Source organism: Apus apus, chromosome 3 (genome assembly GCF_020740795.1).
Source record: "Apus apus isolate bApuApu2 chromosome 3, bApuApu2.pri.cur, whole genome shotgun sequence".
NCBI classification, from domain to species: domain Eukaryota; kingdom Metazoa; phylum Chordata; class Aves; order Apodiformes; family Apodidae; genus Apus; species Apus apus.
In genome coordinates this window covers 111,017,788-111,034,715 of record NC_067284.1, presented here as the reverse complement: position 1 = coordinate 111,034,715, position 16,928 = coordinate 111,017,788, and the positions used below count along the sequence as shown (strand labels likewise).

At 44.0% G+C, this 16,928-nt stretch overlaps 1 protein-coding gene across 4 annotated transcripts in view; it reads left to right on the top strand.

The window, feature by feature from the left end:
- The window catches only part of KLHL29 (kelch like family member 29), a 391,974-nt gene that overhangs the window by 354,859 nt on the left and 20,187 nt on the right, over window positions 1–16,928 (top strand). For all 4 annotated transcript variants that reach the window (XM_051615176.1, XM_051615178.1, XM_051615175.1 and 1 more), the window contains 3 exons: window positions 2,203–2,385; window positions 4,984–5,164; window positions 13,976–14,169. In XM_051615176.1, coding sequence (XP_051471136.1) covers window positions 2,203–2,385; window positions 4,984–5,164; window positions 13,976–14,169 — 558 coding nt within the window. The remainder of the gene's footprint in view (window positions 1–2,202; window positions 2,386–4,983; window positions 5,165–13,975; window positions 14,170–16,928) is intronic.

Here is a 16,928-nt window from a genome sequence, read left to right as displayed (position 1 = left end):
CCCACAAGTACAATCGCAAAGCCAGGCAAAACTTCCAGTTGCTGCCACGAATGCTAATGTGGCACAGAGATGACATATCAAACCACAGCATTTGCAGCTTCTGGAGACTGCCTCATCAAGGCACCTTTCAGAAGGATGAAGTAGAAGACTTTCAATAGCAATCTACTCTAAAAAGTCTTTCACTGAAGATGACTAATGGTGTGATGTTTGAAGGGATTTTTGAAAAGTGCTTATTTTATGTATATAAAATTGTAGGTGTAATATCAACCATTTCCAGAAGCTTGTTGATGAGGTAAAAGTGATTCTCTCGAGGTAAGAGAGGGTGATTATAGTTTTTTAGGTCAGAGTCTAATTATATAGAACCATGTTATTTTGCATATCAACAGCATTCATAGAGACACAAAGGATCTCTAAACACTCTTTCTGGACTCGCTGCAGTATGTCACAAGCCCTCTCGGGGTCATTGATTATAGTCAAGTTATGTCTTGCGCAAGTGATTAGATTTACTGGTATGGAGCAAAAATAATGATCTCCTGCTCCTGAAAAATATTTATTTTAAATTGTACAGCACTCTAACTTAATAACTTTTAAGAGAGTAACCTTGCTTGAATGACACAAACATGGTTTTTGAAAAGGCTAATGAAGAGTGACCATAACTCATTATTTTGAAGATCCATTTTGCTCCATTGCAGCTCCTGATCTTTCTTGCTACCAATCTGACTTCTGCAGTTCTGCCCCTTTGCCTGTGCACACTTGTCTCTGGGCTGAGCACTGTGACACGTGACAGCAACAGGTCCAGCCATGTGCACAGCTCCCAAATGGTGATTCCTTCCAGATTGTGGCCACATGGTCCTGCTTCTGAGCCTACCTCTCCTGGCAACAGGCTGCACTTGGGCTTGCAATTGCTGCAGAAAGATTTATTATGCTTCTGCTAAATCCAAACTATCTGTCTCCAGCACTTGACTCCTGGGATTGAAGCCAGTAAATGATCCAGAGTTAAACTGTGACCCATCACTGCGGGGATGAGTCTGGAGTAACGCTCAGATCAGAATTGACTCAGCTCTGGCTGTAAAGCGAGAATGAAAACTCAGATTTGGGTTGCAAAAGTTTTTCCCATTTGCACTACCAGAGATTTTGGTTTGCTGCACACCCTGTGTGTTATGGTCTTGGGGGAGCTGATCAAGCACAGATAAATCTCAGTTATTAATAACTATATTAGGGCAGGAGCTATCTCTGTCCCATTTCCTAGCACCTAGTACACAAAGACCCTGGCAAGGACATTCCCTGATCCATAGCTTGAGCACGTTACCTACATCTGGAAAATCAAAAAAAAAAAACACCACCAGAAAATTACATGTTCATCAAGTACATGCAGAGAGAAGAACCACAACTATAGCCTATGTCTCCTCCAGACATTAGCTTTTAGTGTGAAAACACCTTCTACAGGTTGAAGTCCAAACATTCTTTCCCTGGATGATGGCTAAACTCCACAGCTATCACATGCAGGTCTCACTCAAAGACTGTTGAAGTCAACGGATGTCTTTACATGGGACTGCCTTTTTAGTTCTTTGCCCTTCAAGTTTTGCCCAGATGGCATGCTCCCTCCCAAATTCTCCCAAGCATGTTCATAGTGTCATTCCTCACCCACCACTCTCCACACACCACACTCCCTTTTTTCTCACCCTTCCTGGTTTGACTGCACAGTCTAAAACACATTTCTAGAATCATAGAATCAATAAGGTTGGAAGGGACCTTAAAGATCATCAAGTTCCAACCCCCCTGCCATGAGCAGGGAACCCTACCACTAGACCAGGTTGCACAAAACCTCGTCCAACCTGGCCTTAAAAACCTCCAGGGATGGGGCATCAACAGCCTCCCTGGACAACCCATTCCAGTTTCTCACCACCCTTATAGTGAAGAATTTATTCCTAATATCTAACCTAAATCTCCCCTCTCTCAATTTAAAACCATTATCCCTTGTCCTATCACTATCTTCTCTGATGAAAAGCCCCTCCCCAGCTTTCCTGTAGCCCCTTTCAAGTACTGGAAAGTACTATAAGGTCTCCTTGGAGCCTTCTCTTCTCTAGGCTGAACAGCCCTATATACAGTAAAATTGCCATGTCTGGCAAGGATTGTCTAATAGGGTCCTGCCTGGTTGAGAGATGTCACTTTTTAATACTGTTTTTCTTCCTTGAACCCTAGGTGTAGCTGAGGTAATAGTCTTAGTTGGGGGTCGTCAGATGATTGGCATGAATCAACGTGCTTTAACAGCAGTCACTTGCTTAAACCCTCAAAACAACAAGTGGTACCCATTGGCCAGTCTGCCCTTCTATGATCGAGAGTTTTTCAGTGTGGTCAGCGCTGGGGACAACATCTATCTCTCAGGTAAGCAGCAGATTTCATAGAAACACAGAATGGTTTTGGTTGGAAGGGACCTTTAAAGATCACCTAGTCCAACCTCTGTGCCCTGGGAAGGGGCATCTTTCACTAGGTCAGGTTGTTCAAACATGGACATGGGCAACATGTTCCAGTGTCTCATCACCTTCATAAAAATTGCTTCCATATGTCCAGTCTAAATCTACCCTCTTATACCTCTGGTTGTTTCACTGCAGATCCTGTTAAAAATCCTCTCTCCATCTTTTAAGATTCCTTTATGTACTGGAAGTCCACGATAAGATCTCCCTGGAGCCTTCTCTTCTCCAGGCTGAGCAACCCCAGCTCTCTCAGCCTGTCTTCATAGGAGAGGTGCTCCAGCCCTATGACCATTTTTGTGCCCCTCCTCTGAACCCACTCCAACAGGTCCATGTCTTTCTTGTGCTTGGGACCCCAGAACTGGACCCGGTATTGCAGGTGGGGTCTCATGAGAGCAGAGTAGAGGCAGAGAATCACCTCCCTCATCCTGCTGGCAGCCTAGAATAAGACTACTTTCTAGGCTGTAAGTGCACATTGCCAGTTCATGTCAAAGCCTCTCATCCTTCTCCTCAGGGTTGTTCTTAATCCAGTCATCCCCCAGCTTCACTGGACTAGAAGAAAAGTTTCCTCCTTACACCACAGGCAACACAGACAAAGGAGGACGCGCGGGCGTTTTACCAGCTGCTCCTGGGGAAAAAAAAAGACAAGTGGGAGGGAGGCTGGAAGAGGGATTTCCCTGCTTTTATCATTCTCCATTTCTCTGTGTTGTTAACATTCTCTCAAAGCAGGCAACAGCAGTATTTTGCAGTTGCAACATGAAGAAAATAGGTCTGACAACCATCAAGCATGCAAAGAGCTTTCACTGCCTTAGAAACACAATTTAAAATACTGGCTGTACTTGAGTCTAAGTGGTGGGTTATGGAATCAGAGGCAGACAGGCTGAACTGCTGAATATGTGACCTACACTTACAGTATTTGCTTACAGGAGCATTCATGTTTTGTACATGTTGTTGAGACTTGTCTGAGACCATGTTCCAGACTGTGACTCCCAAAGTCGCTGCCTGCACTGCGCCCATAGCATCACAGCCTCTGGTATTTTGCAGTCTGCTGGTACCTCTGCTTGGTGGGAAAAGCAATTCCCACCAGGTGATATAAGGATGCTCCGATGGCAACTGAGTGGAGGTTTGATGATAGAAAGAGGAGCCGGGGCAGGGAGGTGTGGATGTGTGCCAACCAAGGATGTAGTTGGCAGCACAGATGCAGCAGACAGTACCAGTAAGGGGTTACAGCTGTTGCCTTTCCCTTGCCGAGTTCCCTCACTGCATTTTCCAAAGTAAATGGCTGCCTGTGGTGTAAATTCCATTAATACTGCATCAAGGCCCTGAGGATTGATTGGAAATTGTTTATTTCTTTATGTGTTTTTGCCCATGCTTTTTTTTTGGAGTGAAAGCCTTCTGTGGAGGGTTTTGTGAGATGTTGGCTTTTAGCTGTTCTTAGCTGAGCTGCTTTCCAAGATGTAGACCCATTTTAAGCTGTGCCATACCTGCTAACAAAAGCTGTTGAATCCTAAATTCAGAGCTCATTTCAGTTCTTTCTCTTGAGTCTGGATGAATGACCTGATGGTATTTGGTGGCTACCGTAGGAGAGTGTAAAGTCTCACATGGCAGGAAACCTAGCTGAGTGTCAGTGAATATTTTGCTTTGCTCAAAGTTGAAAGACACATGAAAGAGGGAAGGGGAACTAACAGAAGTGGGAATGAACCCCTGCAAGCTCCAGGTGCTGGACTCCACACTGGTTTTGGAGAGCAAATACCAAGGAGGAAGCCTGGTTTTCTCATTAAACTGCAGAACTGAGTCTAGTTTCTTTTCCTGTCTCGTCCACTGACTCCTGGTGTGGTCTCAAATCATGTCACTTCTTTATGCTTCAAAACAGGGATAGTAAGACACCCACTAAGTGGCTGCCCTGGAAGCTTTGGTCAGAAGTTTAAAAATGACCAATATAAATATTTCACTAGAGCAACTTGAACTGTTTCATGGGAGTGGCACAGCTGGTTCTTTCCTTTATCGGCAAATTAAAATAAATAAGAAATTTGTCCCTGAAAATGAGGCATTGAGCCTGCAGTGCAAGCACTGACTTTATTCTGCCCGTGTGTTGCTTCAATCCATCACTTCATTAAGCATTTTAGATTTCAGACTGGCCTGCGTCTCGCAAGCCAAGGTAGCCTCTGCCTGCTGACACCTTCTTGCAAGTGCTGCAGTAATTTAATAGACTGGAGGTTATTTATGAAAAGGGTCTGTCCCCTTTGTACATGTCCCTCGTAATCTGACATCTGATTTCTTCATGTCATCTTATTAAAAAAAAAAAAACAGCCTTTGGGGCACATGAATAAATGACACAGATATGCATCATCGGAACAGATGCTCAGTATTGAGGGTGATTTATTTTAATTAGTCAAATGTCATTTGAAGAGTTTTTACCCTGTAACTGGCTTTGATTGCTGTGTGCAAAGCTTCTGCTGCTCCAGGATCTCACATCATTCTCCCCTCTTCTCCTCCCCTCACCCGGTGCCAGGCGGCATGGAGTCGGGTGTCACTCTGGCTGATGTCTGGTGTTACATGTCCCTGCTGGATAACTGGAACCTGGTGTCCCGCATGACAGTCCCCAGGTGTCGACATAACAGCCTGGTGTACGACGGGAAAATTTACACCATCGGAGGGGTCGGTGTGGCAGGCAACGTTGACCATGTGGAAAGGTAAGAAAAAAACAACAACCAAGCAACAAACCGAAGCCGCTGCTGTTTGCTGGAGCTCTTTCTTCATGCTCTTTTTAAAGGAGCATTTCCCTTTTAAAAGACACATCAAACGGGCCGTATGTGTTGAAACAAGCTTTTATAGCAGCTAAGAAAGGAGGACGCTATGCACGATTAGGTTCCTTTTTAAGCTTGGTGGAAAGCATTGTTTCAAAACCAAAGGCGAAAGCTGCCGGTTTGTTTGTCAGTTTGCTTGGGGGAGGGAAGAGAGGAATTAAGCTGCTTTGTGGACACTTCACACAGATTATACAGTGAACTAATAAACTTCTTTGAATGTAGTACCGATGAAAGTGTTGACAGACCACACTGATCCCTTCTTTTTTTTAAACTCCAAAAAAGAAACAGCAAAGTAAGTTTCTCACATGCCCTCTCCTGGTAGAGCACCTCAGCCTTGCCCTGGCTGAAAAGAAGATCCTGCCTTTGGTGTTCCTGGCCTGGAGCTGGGACCTGCCAAGCTCTGAGGAAACCAACCAATAACGGAAACAGTTTTGAATTCCTGGCCGAGGGGCTGACTAGAGACAGGAGAGAATGGAAATTTCTCTTTTCAAGAAGACTCCAAATAGAAAAGTTTTCCTTTTCTCACATGGAACATTAAAAAAATAGAAGAAGAAACAAAAGCTCAGAAGAAACATTTCACAAAGTAGAAGTCCAAAACCAACTAATTTCATGTCAACCATAACATTCAGTAAAACCAAACTTTTTATATGCATATCAATGTTTTCATTAAAAGACAGAGACTGCTTTGAAATGCAGTGTGTAAGAATATTCCATTCCAAAAAGATCAGTGCAGCCCTAGCCTTATGCAAACACTTAAAAATGCGTTGTGACAATAGACTAATGATACATTTTTTGTCAAATGTTTTTCCATAGTGAATCTGGCAACTAAAAATATGAGGGGATTTTTTCTTTTTGTCAGTTTTAAATGCTGGAATTTGAATACTTCTTCAGCAACATTTTGAAGCAGGCAATTCCTTGTTAAAGTTGCCTTAACAGGCGAGCCAAAAAAGGGATAGGTTCTTTTTCAAAAGGTTAGGATTAAAGGTGTTTTCAATCTATTATTTCTGGATTTTAGTGCTGCAACATTCATGTTCCATTTTTGCAGGGGGTGTTTATTTTTTTTATTTAAGGAGATACTATAAATACTGAATACCAACACCTGTATTAAAAGTTTAAATAAAGTTTCAAAGTCACACAGGAAATCAGGAAATGCTGAAAATACAGTTTCCTTCTGCAGATCTACTTTTTGGTATGATCTTTAACTGAATAATCACTTTTTTTTTTTTTCCCCCCTAAACAATTTCTGCTTAAGTTCAGTGCATGGGGCAAACTAGTTTGGGAAATGTGTGCATAGCCAGGGAGATTTTGCCTGGTGCTGATTGATACCATTCACATTTTGTGTTCCTTTATGTTCACAAATTTGGCACTATTTTGCCCAGGAGACAAGGACGTGACAGAAGGAAGTGTGGTGTGGAACAAGGTCTGCAGGTAGCCTTCCCTCCCAGCCCAGGCATGGGCCGAAGAACCAGTGTTGGTGATGATGCTCTCAGCAGGTCAGGGAAATACAGGCAGCAAAGAATGAATGATAATAGCAGTGAACACAATGTGTGAGCATTGCTTTCCTCCTGGTTCTAAGTGTAAGGTGGGCACTGCCCCTGGGACTTGCTTTGAAGAAAATCCCACCATTTGATGCAGATTTTTTTTTTCTAATTTCTGAAGGTATTTGTCCTTCAAGTCAGTACATTTTTAACTGGCAGAAATGTTTTTTGAACATGGGAGGGAGCGAGCCCAGAAAAGAGTTTCATTCCACCTCTCAATAAAGAGGGACATCAAAATAATGCTGTCAATAGATGTCATCGATTGATTGACCTCTTTTGATTTTTCCCAGAGTCTCATTTCATTCTCTGCTCTGATTCTCATGGTCGCTCTTTAACAAAGCATCCAAAACACTGGTCAGTTGAACGAACCCCAAATCAAGCAAAGCCTCCCCCTCTCCTTATCTCAGTCACCCAAGCCTTTGCCACAAATGACATTGCAAAGTCACACTCAGGCTCTCAGCACACCCTGCCTTGCTTGGAGAGCAGCCCTGCTGGTTTTCAGTTGTAACGAGCCCACCAAGAGACTCCTATGTGGGAAAGGAGCAGATTTCCTCCCTATCATTTCAGTGCACACCGTCTCAACCTCAATAAGAATGTCTTGTCTGGGGGATTTGCTAAGCCCGTGGTTATAATTAATCTGCTATTGTCCATAAAGTGACTTGTGAGACACAGCCATGGAAAAGTGCAACATGGCCTCCTTTCAGTTATGCCAAGAAATGAGAGAGGTTTTTGGATGCTTTCCTTTTTTTATCCTTTGTATTAAAATGACAGTGGAGGATGACAAAAGCAGAGCATGACATGGCTGAAGCTCTGCATGTCAGAAAGGATGTTCCAGGGGTCTGCTGTTAAAAAGGCAGGTGAGAAAAAGCTGACCCTGGTAACTGTACTGAGCCAAGTCCAGCCTTTTCAGACACAAGCATGTCACCTTTGGCAGCTAATTTGCAGGAGCCTTCAGGAATTTAAAATAGTGGAGATCACTGTACCCACTTTTGCAAGTAATGAGGCTTTCTGGATTTGAGTTGCAAAATAAAACAGCCATACAAAGTAAAGTCACTGTAGTTCCTGAGTTGTCTGCAGTTGTATGTGCAGTTAATACTTCTTGACTCCCCCTCCCTCAAGAGCTACAAGCAACTGCCCTTCTCCCATCATATTCCTGTGTGGGCAACACATTCCTCTTCAAATACTGCATTGCTTTGGATGGGACACTGAGATACCATTTCACAGGAGGGGCAAAGCCTCTCTGTCATTCCAGTGTGTCTTACAAAAAGCCTCGTATTATGATTATAAGAAAATTACAAGATCATATGCTCAAAGTCAGGTGATGCCAAAAACTATATTTACCTCTGAGGTTAACTTTGTTCCTTTCAGAGTTGAATTTCAGGGTCATGCACTTTTGGGTTTTGATTTGCTTTCACCCCAAAGGAGGCATCTGAGATTACAGCCCTGTTATCTACCCAGGTGGAGGTCCAGGGGCTCACCCAGACCTGATGCATGATGCAGTCCTGGACTGTGCCACCAATGTGAAGAACAATGCTCTGGACACCTTCCCTGGCTGAGCCACCTTCCGCCTCCCCTCATACACATGCAGCTTATCTTTCCCTACCACATTTTGCTTTCTCCTTGCTCAGTTAGCTCAAGGGTGACCATGCCCAGCTTTGGCCAGGTTTCACTGTGTTTTTCCTGGCATGTTGGAGGGCACATCTCAAGTCCAAAGTGACCTGTCCTGACCTGGCCAGTGAGCAGCCCCAGAGCAAGGAGGCTGCAGGGTGCCTCACCACTGTGGTCCTTGAAGACACAGAAAATCACGTTGTCTCCCAGTTTCTTTCTTGTTCCCCACCTGTTTTTCCTTGGATTCTTGGAATAGTTAATTCTAAATGGTTAAAATCTTGCGAAGTAGGTTTTATTGCATTTTTTGGGTTTTTTTAAAACAGATGTCAGAGCGTCATAGCTATCCATGGTACCACCTGACTACACCTGCTGCACTATTAGACAACATTAGAGCAAGTAAGGACTGCTGGACTCCTCATGATTTAAGGCATCAGCTCCTGTGGTTTTCTCTCCATGCTTTCAGTTATGAAGGGTGCAGCCTCATCCAGAAATTCTGGTGCCACTTAAATCAGTGGGTGTTTTCCCATCAACTTCAATACAGCTGAGGTTTTTTTACCCTTTCTCTGCCATTTGTTTGTAAAGAGGCAGTAAAAATTCCAACTCAATGGATAATACTACAGGACTGTCAGAAGCAGACGAGCAGGAGTCATCCATTACTCAAGTTAAAACAATATGCATGCGCCAGAGGGACTGAGTTATAAGTCCATTTTTGTGGCTGTACATGGCTATGTGTTCAGGGAGAGTTATGTTTTTGGAATGAGTGTTTAGGGAAATAACGGTGCAACTGCAGTTCTCCATCAAGCCCCTCTGGCAAGTTGCTGTGTGACAGGGAGTGAGTCATGAGGTGTGAGGCGAGAGGGTATTACACTTTCTGTCTTCTTCTGAGATATGAGTTGAGTTGGGAGGCGGCGAAATGAAGTGGATCCACAAACTAGGTTTTTAGATAATGGATGGGCCCTGTAATGCATGCAATTTGAGAGCCGGGAAGGCTGCGTGTGCTGACAAGACAATGTATGTGACTAAACGTGTGGAAATGTGGGTACTTTGTGGTTGTTATCTGTTTGAAGGACAGAAGAAGATGAATCCCCTTGACCTGACAGCACTTTTACAATAGGGTTGTCTAAAATCAGGAGATTATTTCAGCTGGGTAGTGTGTACTGGGAAGACAGTCTAAAAAATTCAGTGTGAAGAGTAACATTATAAGCTTTAGAACCTACTGTTTTATTGATGTCTTAAGGAAATTAAATATATAGCCTTGTCCAAGGATAGTTTCTTAAGCTCCTCAAAGCAGTCAGAAGAAAATAAAAAAGGCAAAAAATAGTAATCCATTAATGTGATTTTAAACAACATGTGATTCATCTGGAGAGTAGATCAGTATGACACTGTGGAGCTTTATTTTAAATAGCAGCTTTCCTGCAAACAGAATGATATAATGTATAACAAACTGAAGGGTGCATGTCTGTAAGCAACTGATGGTGATGTAAGGATTTTATAATGTGAATAAATGGAGATACTCATACAGCTGTTTAAACTAGAAGGAGGGAAATTGAGAGATTGAAGAGGAAAGAAAATACTGGTTATAGGTGCTGAAGAGATCAAAAGTCAAGAAGGCTGCAAAGGAAACGGCACAGCTTTAAATGAAGGGGTTTCTGCTGTTAATCCGGAGGTGGTAGGGAAAGAGCAAGAGAGGAGGCCTTGAGTGAAATGAGTGAAGCAAGAGGAAGATCAGGCCCACAGATTAAATCCTAAGAGTACAGAACTGTGAAAGCCAGCAAGGTGATTTATGCATGTGTTCTCCTCAAGCCTGGGCTGTATTTTCTCCTGGACTCAGATCATTTGCCATATTGCAGATGTATAAATAATACATAAAGGAGAGGATAGTGAGTGCACAAGGGTCCAGTGCTCAGTGCACGTGAATGACAGGCAGGGACACACACATCCTGCACACCTGGAAAGCCTGATGTCTGGAGCACTGCAGGGCCATGGACTGCGGGGTTGCAGGGACAGCTCTGGGGAAAGAGGAAGGCATGCAAGGGCATCTGTGTGAAACCACACGTGAGCCCATCGTCTTCAAGGACTGCAAAACCAGGAGCCAGTCATGTGAAAGGAGATGTCCTTGAAGTTTCAAGTTCAGCAAATTGGACAGGTTTGGTAGGCCCATAGCCAAGGACAGGCACGGACACACCAGGACTGGAGGGAGCAGTGGAGGACAGGGAAGAAAAACCTTTGCTTGGCTTCAAGCCAGCTCCCAGTAAGTCTCCATCTATGGTTTCAAACAGGGGAATCAAATGCAAAGCTTAACTAATGGAAAGAGTTCAAGGTGATGATTCTTTAAATCTCCCTCTCCTCTGGCCCATGTGCAGAATGGGTGGGTGTCGAAGGCAGCTGGGGAGCCCCACTAGCACTAGTGGCACTGAAGAGAGAGCAATGCCAGAGATGATGCAACAGATGCAAAGGCCATGGGGCAGAGAGGTAAAGCAGGTGTCATTATTTCCTGTCCTGGAAGGTTACAAAGATTCAACTTCATTCATTTTAAAACCAATTTAGTTAATCTAGTGCAAATCCTTGTGTGAACACATTAAGAGCTGACTTGAGATCGACCAGAATGATAGAAACCTGCCTCACCGTGGGAGACTTAAGAAGCTTAGACTACTTAGTTGATCCCACGGAAGCTGAAGAGGTGACTTTATTATTTTCCACAAGTCCATATGTGAAAGAGATATTTGATACCAAATAGCTTTATAATCCAACAGAAATAAACCTCCTTACTTTCTGGTGGGTGGGAGCTGAAGCAAAACAGAGACTAGAAATCAAGTCTACAGTTTTGTGAAGAGGGAAAGAACCAGAGGAATAAATTCCCAGGGGATGGAGGAACTTGAGGAACAGGTATGGGGCATTGAGCAACCTGGTCTAGTGGGAGGTGTCCCTGCCCATGTCAGGGGGGGTTGGAACTAAATGATGTTTAAGGTCTCTTCCAGCCCAAACGGTTCTATGACTATTATTAGGAGGCCTTGAAGGCACCAATTGGTCTTCTTCAGCCCCAGAGTTAGGTTAGGCACTTACTTAACAGGTTTGCTTCACAGACCAGCCTGTGTGAAACCCATGTTAGATGCCTGTGTTAGATGGACAGGAACTACCTTCCACCTGCTTAATATTTCATGGAGTTTTTGAACCAAATGACCCTCAAGACAAGAGTGGGGTTTTTTAGCTGCCCCATTTGCAGTCCTATCCAGTAGATCTGCAGCCTTTGTCTTTCAGCAGATTAAGTGGAACTGGTAATTTCTGGTTTCCTGGTGGCAGATGAAGGAGGGTAGAAGATAGAAAAAACAGTTATGTCAGCATATAGCATAAACAGAGAGCAGGGAAAAAATGGGCTTCTGGAGGACCTGAGGTCCCAATAGTGAAATTCATCCAGAAAAGGGACTGTTGTCTTGTAATTTGAACCTTTCTCCTGTATTCCTAAATATGTGGTCCTCAACCACACCCACCCCCCCAGCAAATGTGAAGGGGATGACCTCTCCTTCACAAAAACATCTTAGGATGATCAGAAAGTCTTTGGCAGGAACATACTGGTCTTGGGAACTGTGGTCTGCCAGGTGGTTCTGCCAGCACTGAGAAAGGCAGCTCAGCTGCTCACTCTCCCATCTCAAACAACTTTGGCCACAAACCTTGAAGGCTGGACTAACAGTGGTGCCGAGTTAGAGTGGATGGTGTGAGACAGTATGTTTTAGGTGACACATACAAGCCAAGGAACTAGAAAAGCACATTAGATCAGTTCTTCCCAGCTCTATTTCTTTGCCCAGTTTCTAACCAAACATAGCCAATGTCTTAACCAGCTTTTATTATAAAATAAGACATCAATAACAAAATTAAAAAGCCCCATATTACTACAGTTAGCAAAGTGTAACCCAAAAGCAGTGCATGAAACTTTATATAATACAACATTTTTACATACCAGCTAGGATAGGTGTGATGCTGCCCTGAGGGCTGTGAGCAAATGCAGGAGCTGCAGCATAAGGTATCTCACCTGGAGGAGCTGCTTGGGCAGTCAAAATCCATCTGCAGGTGGGTTTGATACCAAATGGTAAAAATCAGCCCAGTATGGGTGTGTCAGTTGCCTTGATTGCTCCCAGCACCATGTTGTTTAATCTTGTTATATTTCTCCCCTTTGATCACTTTGTTGTAGATTAATTAAATTTCTCACTAACTAATTTAAAGCATTGTACAAGGCAGTTCTCCATGCTCATTAAAAGGGACTTCCCTAATATTTTTTTTAGTTAAAGTTTGCCTCCCTTTTGCTATTACTTCAGTTTTATGAGTCTGTTAATTACTTTGAGTCATATTACTTGGAAACTCATTAATGCCTTTTCATTAGGCACATTATTTTGTGCTGTTTCCACCATTTGTATCTTTTTTCCCTTTTATTTTTCCCAAGTTTGGGCAGTTTGGATTTGAGGGACATATCAGAAAGGGAGAATTCCCCTGCCACTAAGTCATTTTTTACAGGTGGGTTCATGGCCATGGATTCATTTCATGTTTGCATATTGTATATCACTAATATTAAGAGCCGAGTGCTGAGGGTTTCTGTTCTTGCAGTCAACAGTTCTGTATAATCACTATACAGGAAACTCCTGTTTGACTGAAGGTGCCATTACATGGAAATACAGAAGCCTAAAAATCACATTATTTTTCCACTGACTCCAAGACTCATTTTAGAGCAGCTATTTGGATCCCTGCCACATTATCTTTTTTAAAAAAAAATCATGTCTGTACTTGTGACATTGTCTAAAATGAATCTTCATCCATGGATTATTAACTGCACTTCCCTTATGGTCAATGGCTTAATTAAATCAGATATTGATGACCTTAAAAACTAATTTAGCACTTTCATGAATACTCTCTTCTGTTTGCTTCGTGTCAAAAACGGTTGCGATGGTGAAATCTTATTCCAGCGTTAACGTGGGCAGCTTCTTGCAATGAAGCGCAGGAGTTTGGTTTGCAAAATGAAAATTAAATGGAAGCAACTTCCTCTGGCACAAAATGTGCATCCCTGGTCAGTTAACTAGGCTAAAAAGAGCTATTGTGTTGCATTATGTTGCAGGTGAGAAGTGTTCCAGAAGCTGAACAGCTGAAGTGTGTTAACAGTTGCCTGCCTGCGGTTGCCATTGGATATCACCGCACTGATTTGCAAGAATAATCTCACTGTATGCTCATTAATAGAAATTAATTAGTGGCAGACATCCCAACAAAGATGTCCTGAGTTTCTTTAGCTTGGACTACAATGAGATTGGAGAAGCATATACAGAAAATAGAATCAGCTTTCTCTGGGCTTTTTCTCAGCCTTTTAAAAGCCCAGAAGAGGCATTAATGGCACTGTTTCATCGAGTGGCTGAATTTGCAGGATGCTAGGAAGTGCGTTTCCACCTCTTTTTTTTTTTACCTTCTGCTTGTCAAGCTGCCTTTCTGTTTATACCCCAGCCTGCTTTCCTTGCCTTCCCACCCTGCCCAAGGCTGCACCACCTGGGCTGACTCCGGTTGCCTCCCCCCTTAGGTACGACACGATAACCAACCAGTGGGAGACCATCGCTCCTCTGCCCAAGCCCGTCCATTCGGCCGCCGCCACCGTCTGCGGTGGCAAGATCTACGTCTTCGGAGGGGTGAACGAAGCCGGCCGAGCCGCGGGGGTCCTGCAGTCCTACATCCCACAGACTAACTCCTGGAGTTTCATAGAGTCCCCGATGATCGGTAAGGGCTGCGCGGCGGCCGAGGAAGCGCGGGTGGTGACAGGAATCTCTGTGCTGTCGGTGGTTTTGTGCCTTTCTGGAAAATGAGTGAGCGGGCGTGGGGGGAAGGAGAGGGATGTTGGCAACAGATTGGCAGGAACGCTCAGTGTATTATACCAGAGAGGCAATTATGTGGATCTTAACTGAAGGCAACTGTCACTCATTGATACAGCCAGGTATCAGCCAGAAGGGATGAGTTCAAAGTAGAGGAGAAAGCAAAGCACTTATTAGGTATGGACAACTAGTAATTTTAGATCCAAAAAATCAGGAAGTGCAGTGAAACTTCATCCTGGCATCATGTGTTGCTCCATGTGGTTTTACAACACTGCTCAGTTAGTGAATTATTATATATGGGTTTCTTAAAATGCCACCTGTCCTGTGGGCAGTGGCAGTCATTCCTAACTGGGATTTATCCGTGGTGTCCAAAGGCATATATGCTTCAGAGGCTGAAATCTCTGAGACATGTAGATTATTAAACCTGTGCGTATTAGTTTGTGAAGCTTTTGATCTTAGCAAACATATTACAGAATACAGAGCAAGATGAGAGGCCAAACTTTCCACCATTCCAGCCAGCACGAGAGGTGCAGCCTTCCTTCTAAAATTAGGTTAGTGCTCAGAAGATTGCAACTTATTTGCTTTCTGTGGTGATTTACACCCTGAGTGCTTAGGCTCCTTTTGGAAATGAGGTTTAGCATTCAGCTCCACAAGGACATCACTGAAGGGTGACAGCCGACCTGGGCCACCTGCCCTGCACGGGGTGGCTGAGGGCAGCCTTTGGTCTGGTGGCACTCAAGTAGCCAAAGAAATAGTGCTCACACGTTCACCAGGGAGAAGGTGCTTTGGGGTGGCTTGCCTTTGCATCCTAGAATCATGAATGGTTTGGGACCTTCAGAGGTCATCTAGTCCAACCCCCCCTGCAGTGAGCAGGGACATCTTCAACTAGATCAGGTTGCTCACACCCTGTCCAACCTGACCCGGACTTCTTCCAGATATGGGGCACCTACAATCTCTCTGGGCAACCTGTTGCAGTGTTTCACCATCCTAGAACTCTTAGTCATGTTGAAACTGTGACGTGAGGTGCTTCATTTAAAGAAAAAATCAAGAACTCATTATTGAGCCTGGTAGAGCAATAGGAGCAGCAAGTAAGAGATACAAGAAGCACAGTTATAAGGTATTTAGGTAAGTCCTAATCATAGGCTCCAGAGAAGCGCCAGAAAGATGATCCCAGGGCCGGAGCAGCTCTGCTATGAGGACAGGCTGGGAGAGCTGGAGCTGTTTAGCCTGGAGAAGAGAAGGCTTCAGGGACACCTTATAGTGGCCTTCCAGTGCTTGAAAGGAGCCTACGTGAAAGATGAGGAGAGACTTTTCACCAGAGAGGGTAGTGATAGGATAAGGGGTAATGGTTTTAAACTGAAAGAGGAGAGATTTAGGTTAGAGATTAGGAAGACAGTTTTCATCATGAGGGTAGGAAGGCACTGGAATAGGCTGCCCAGGAAGGCTGTGGATGCCCCCTCCCTGAAGGTGTTCAAGGCCAGGTTGGATGAGGCTTGTGCGACCTGGTCTAGTGTGAGGTGTCCCTGCTCATAGCAGGGAGGTTGGAACCTGATGATCTTTAAGGTCCTTTCCAACCTTAACCATTCAAAAAGCTAAGACAAGTTGCTCTTTTTACTGTAGCTGGTTACAATTCTGATGACTCCCTTCTTGGGGTTCCCTAGTAGATCAGGTCACAAGGAGCTGGTAGAGCCACGACTCTCCTGAGAGCACTGCTGCTCTGTGACTCCCCGGTGCTGTTTGTGTCCAGCCTAACACAACATGACATGCATATGATGCAGCATGAAGCACCCAGCAGGAGGGCCTCACCCGTGACATGTTTGTGTACTAGAGCAGTGCAGACAGCCCGTTGCCTGCTTTTTGCCACATGCCAGAATGCAGCTGCTGTGGCTCATTTCATCCCCTGACGGGCAGTACCAGGTTTTCCTCTGCTCACAGTGTATTGCAAAGACGAATGCATTGTGCAAAGATGTGTTCCTTGTCCTTACCAAAATAGTGCAGGTGCCACAGGAGCTAAGAAACCATTCCCTGGGCTCGTTACACTGTCTAGCAGGCGTTAACACCGCGCCTGCTTGTGAATAAAACATCCAAACCATCCAGAGTTGGGTTTGTCACCCATTGTGCTAATGTGCATATACAATATTTTCTTAACAAAAATACATGAAAGACACCAGCAAAGTTAAAAGATGGGGTTTATGTTTTCTTGCTGTAATCACATTTAACTAGTTAAGCTGAAGGCATAAAATACATGATGAAATGCAGAGTTGCTGTGCGTCTTGGCATCAGCTTATTTGCAAATAAAGTAAAATAGCAAAGAGCCTGAAAAATTGCACCCGAGTGCAGAATGTCTGGGAAAGTGAGCTGGTGTGGGGCTTGATCCTCACTAAAGGGCAGTGGGAATTCTGAAAATGCACTTAAATTTCTCCAGCTCTGCAAGAACCTTTATTTGTAGAGTATCCCCCAGTAACTGGATTCTGTGCCACGTGTGATATAGGCAAAATTTATCTAAAACAAAGATGGAGTACATGGAGTTTTGAGGTGCTTTTTTAAAAAATGGAGCTGACATAAACCCTGATATGATCACTGTAGGGTGCCTGAAATGTTCATTAGTGAATTCTTAAGGTATCCCTCTGAGCTAAGTCAATTGAGACATCTGACAGTGTGTTGTGT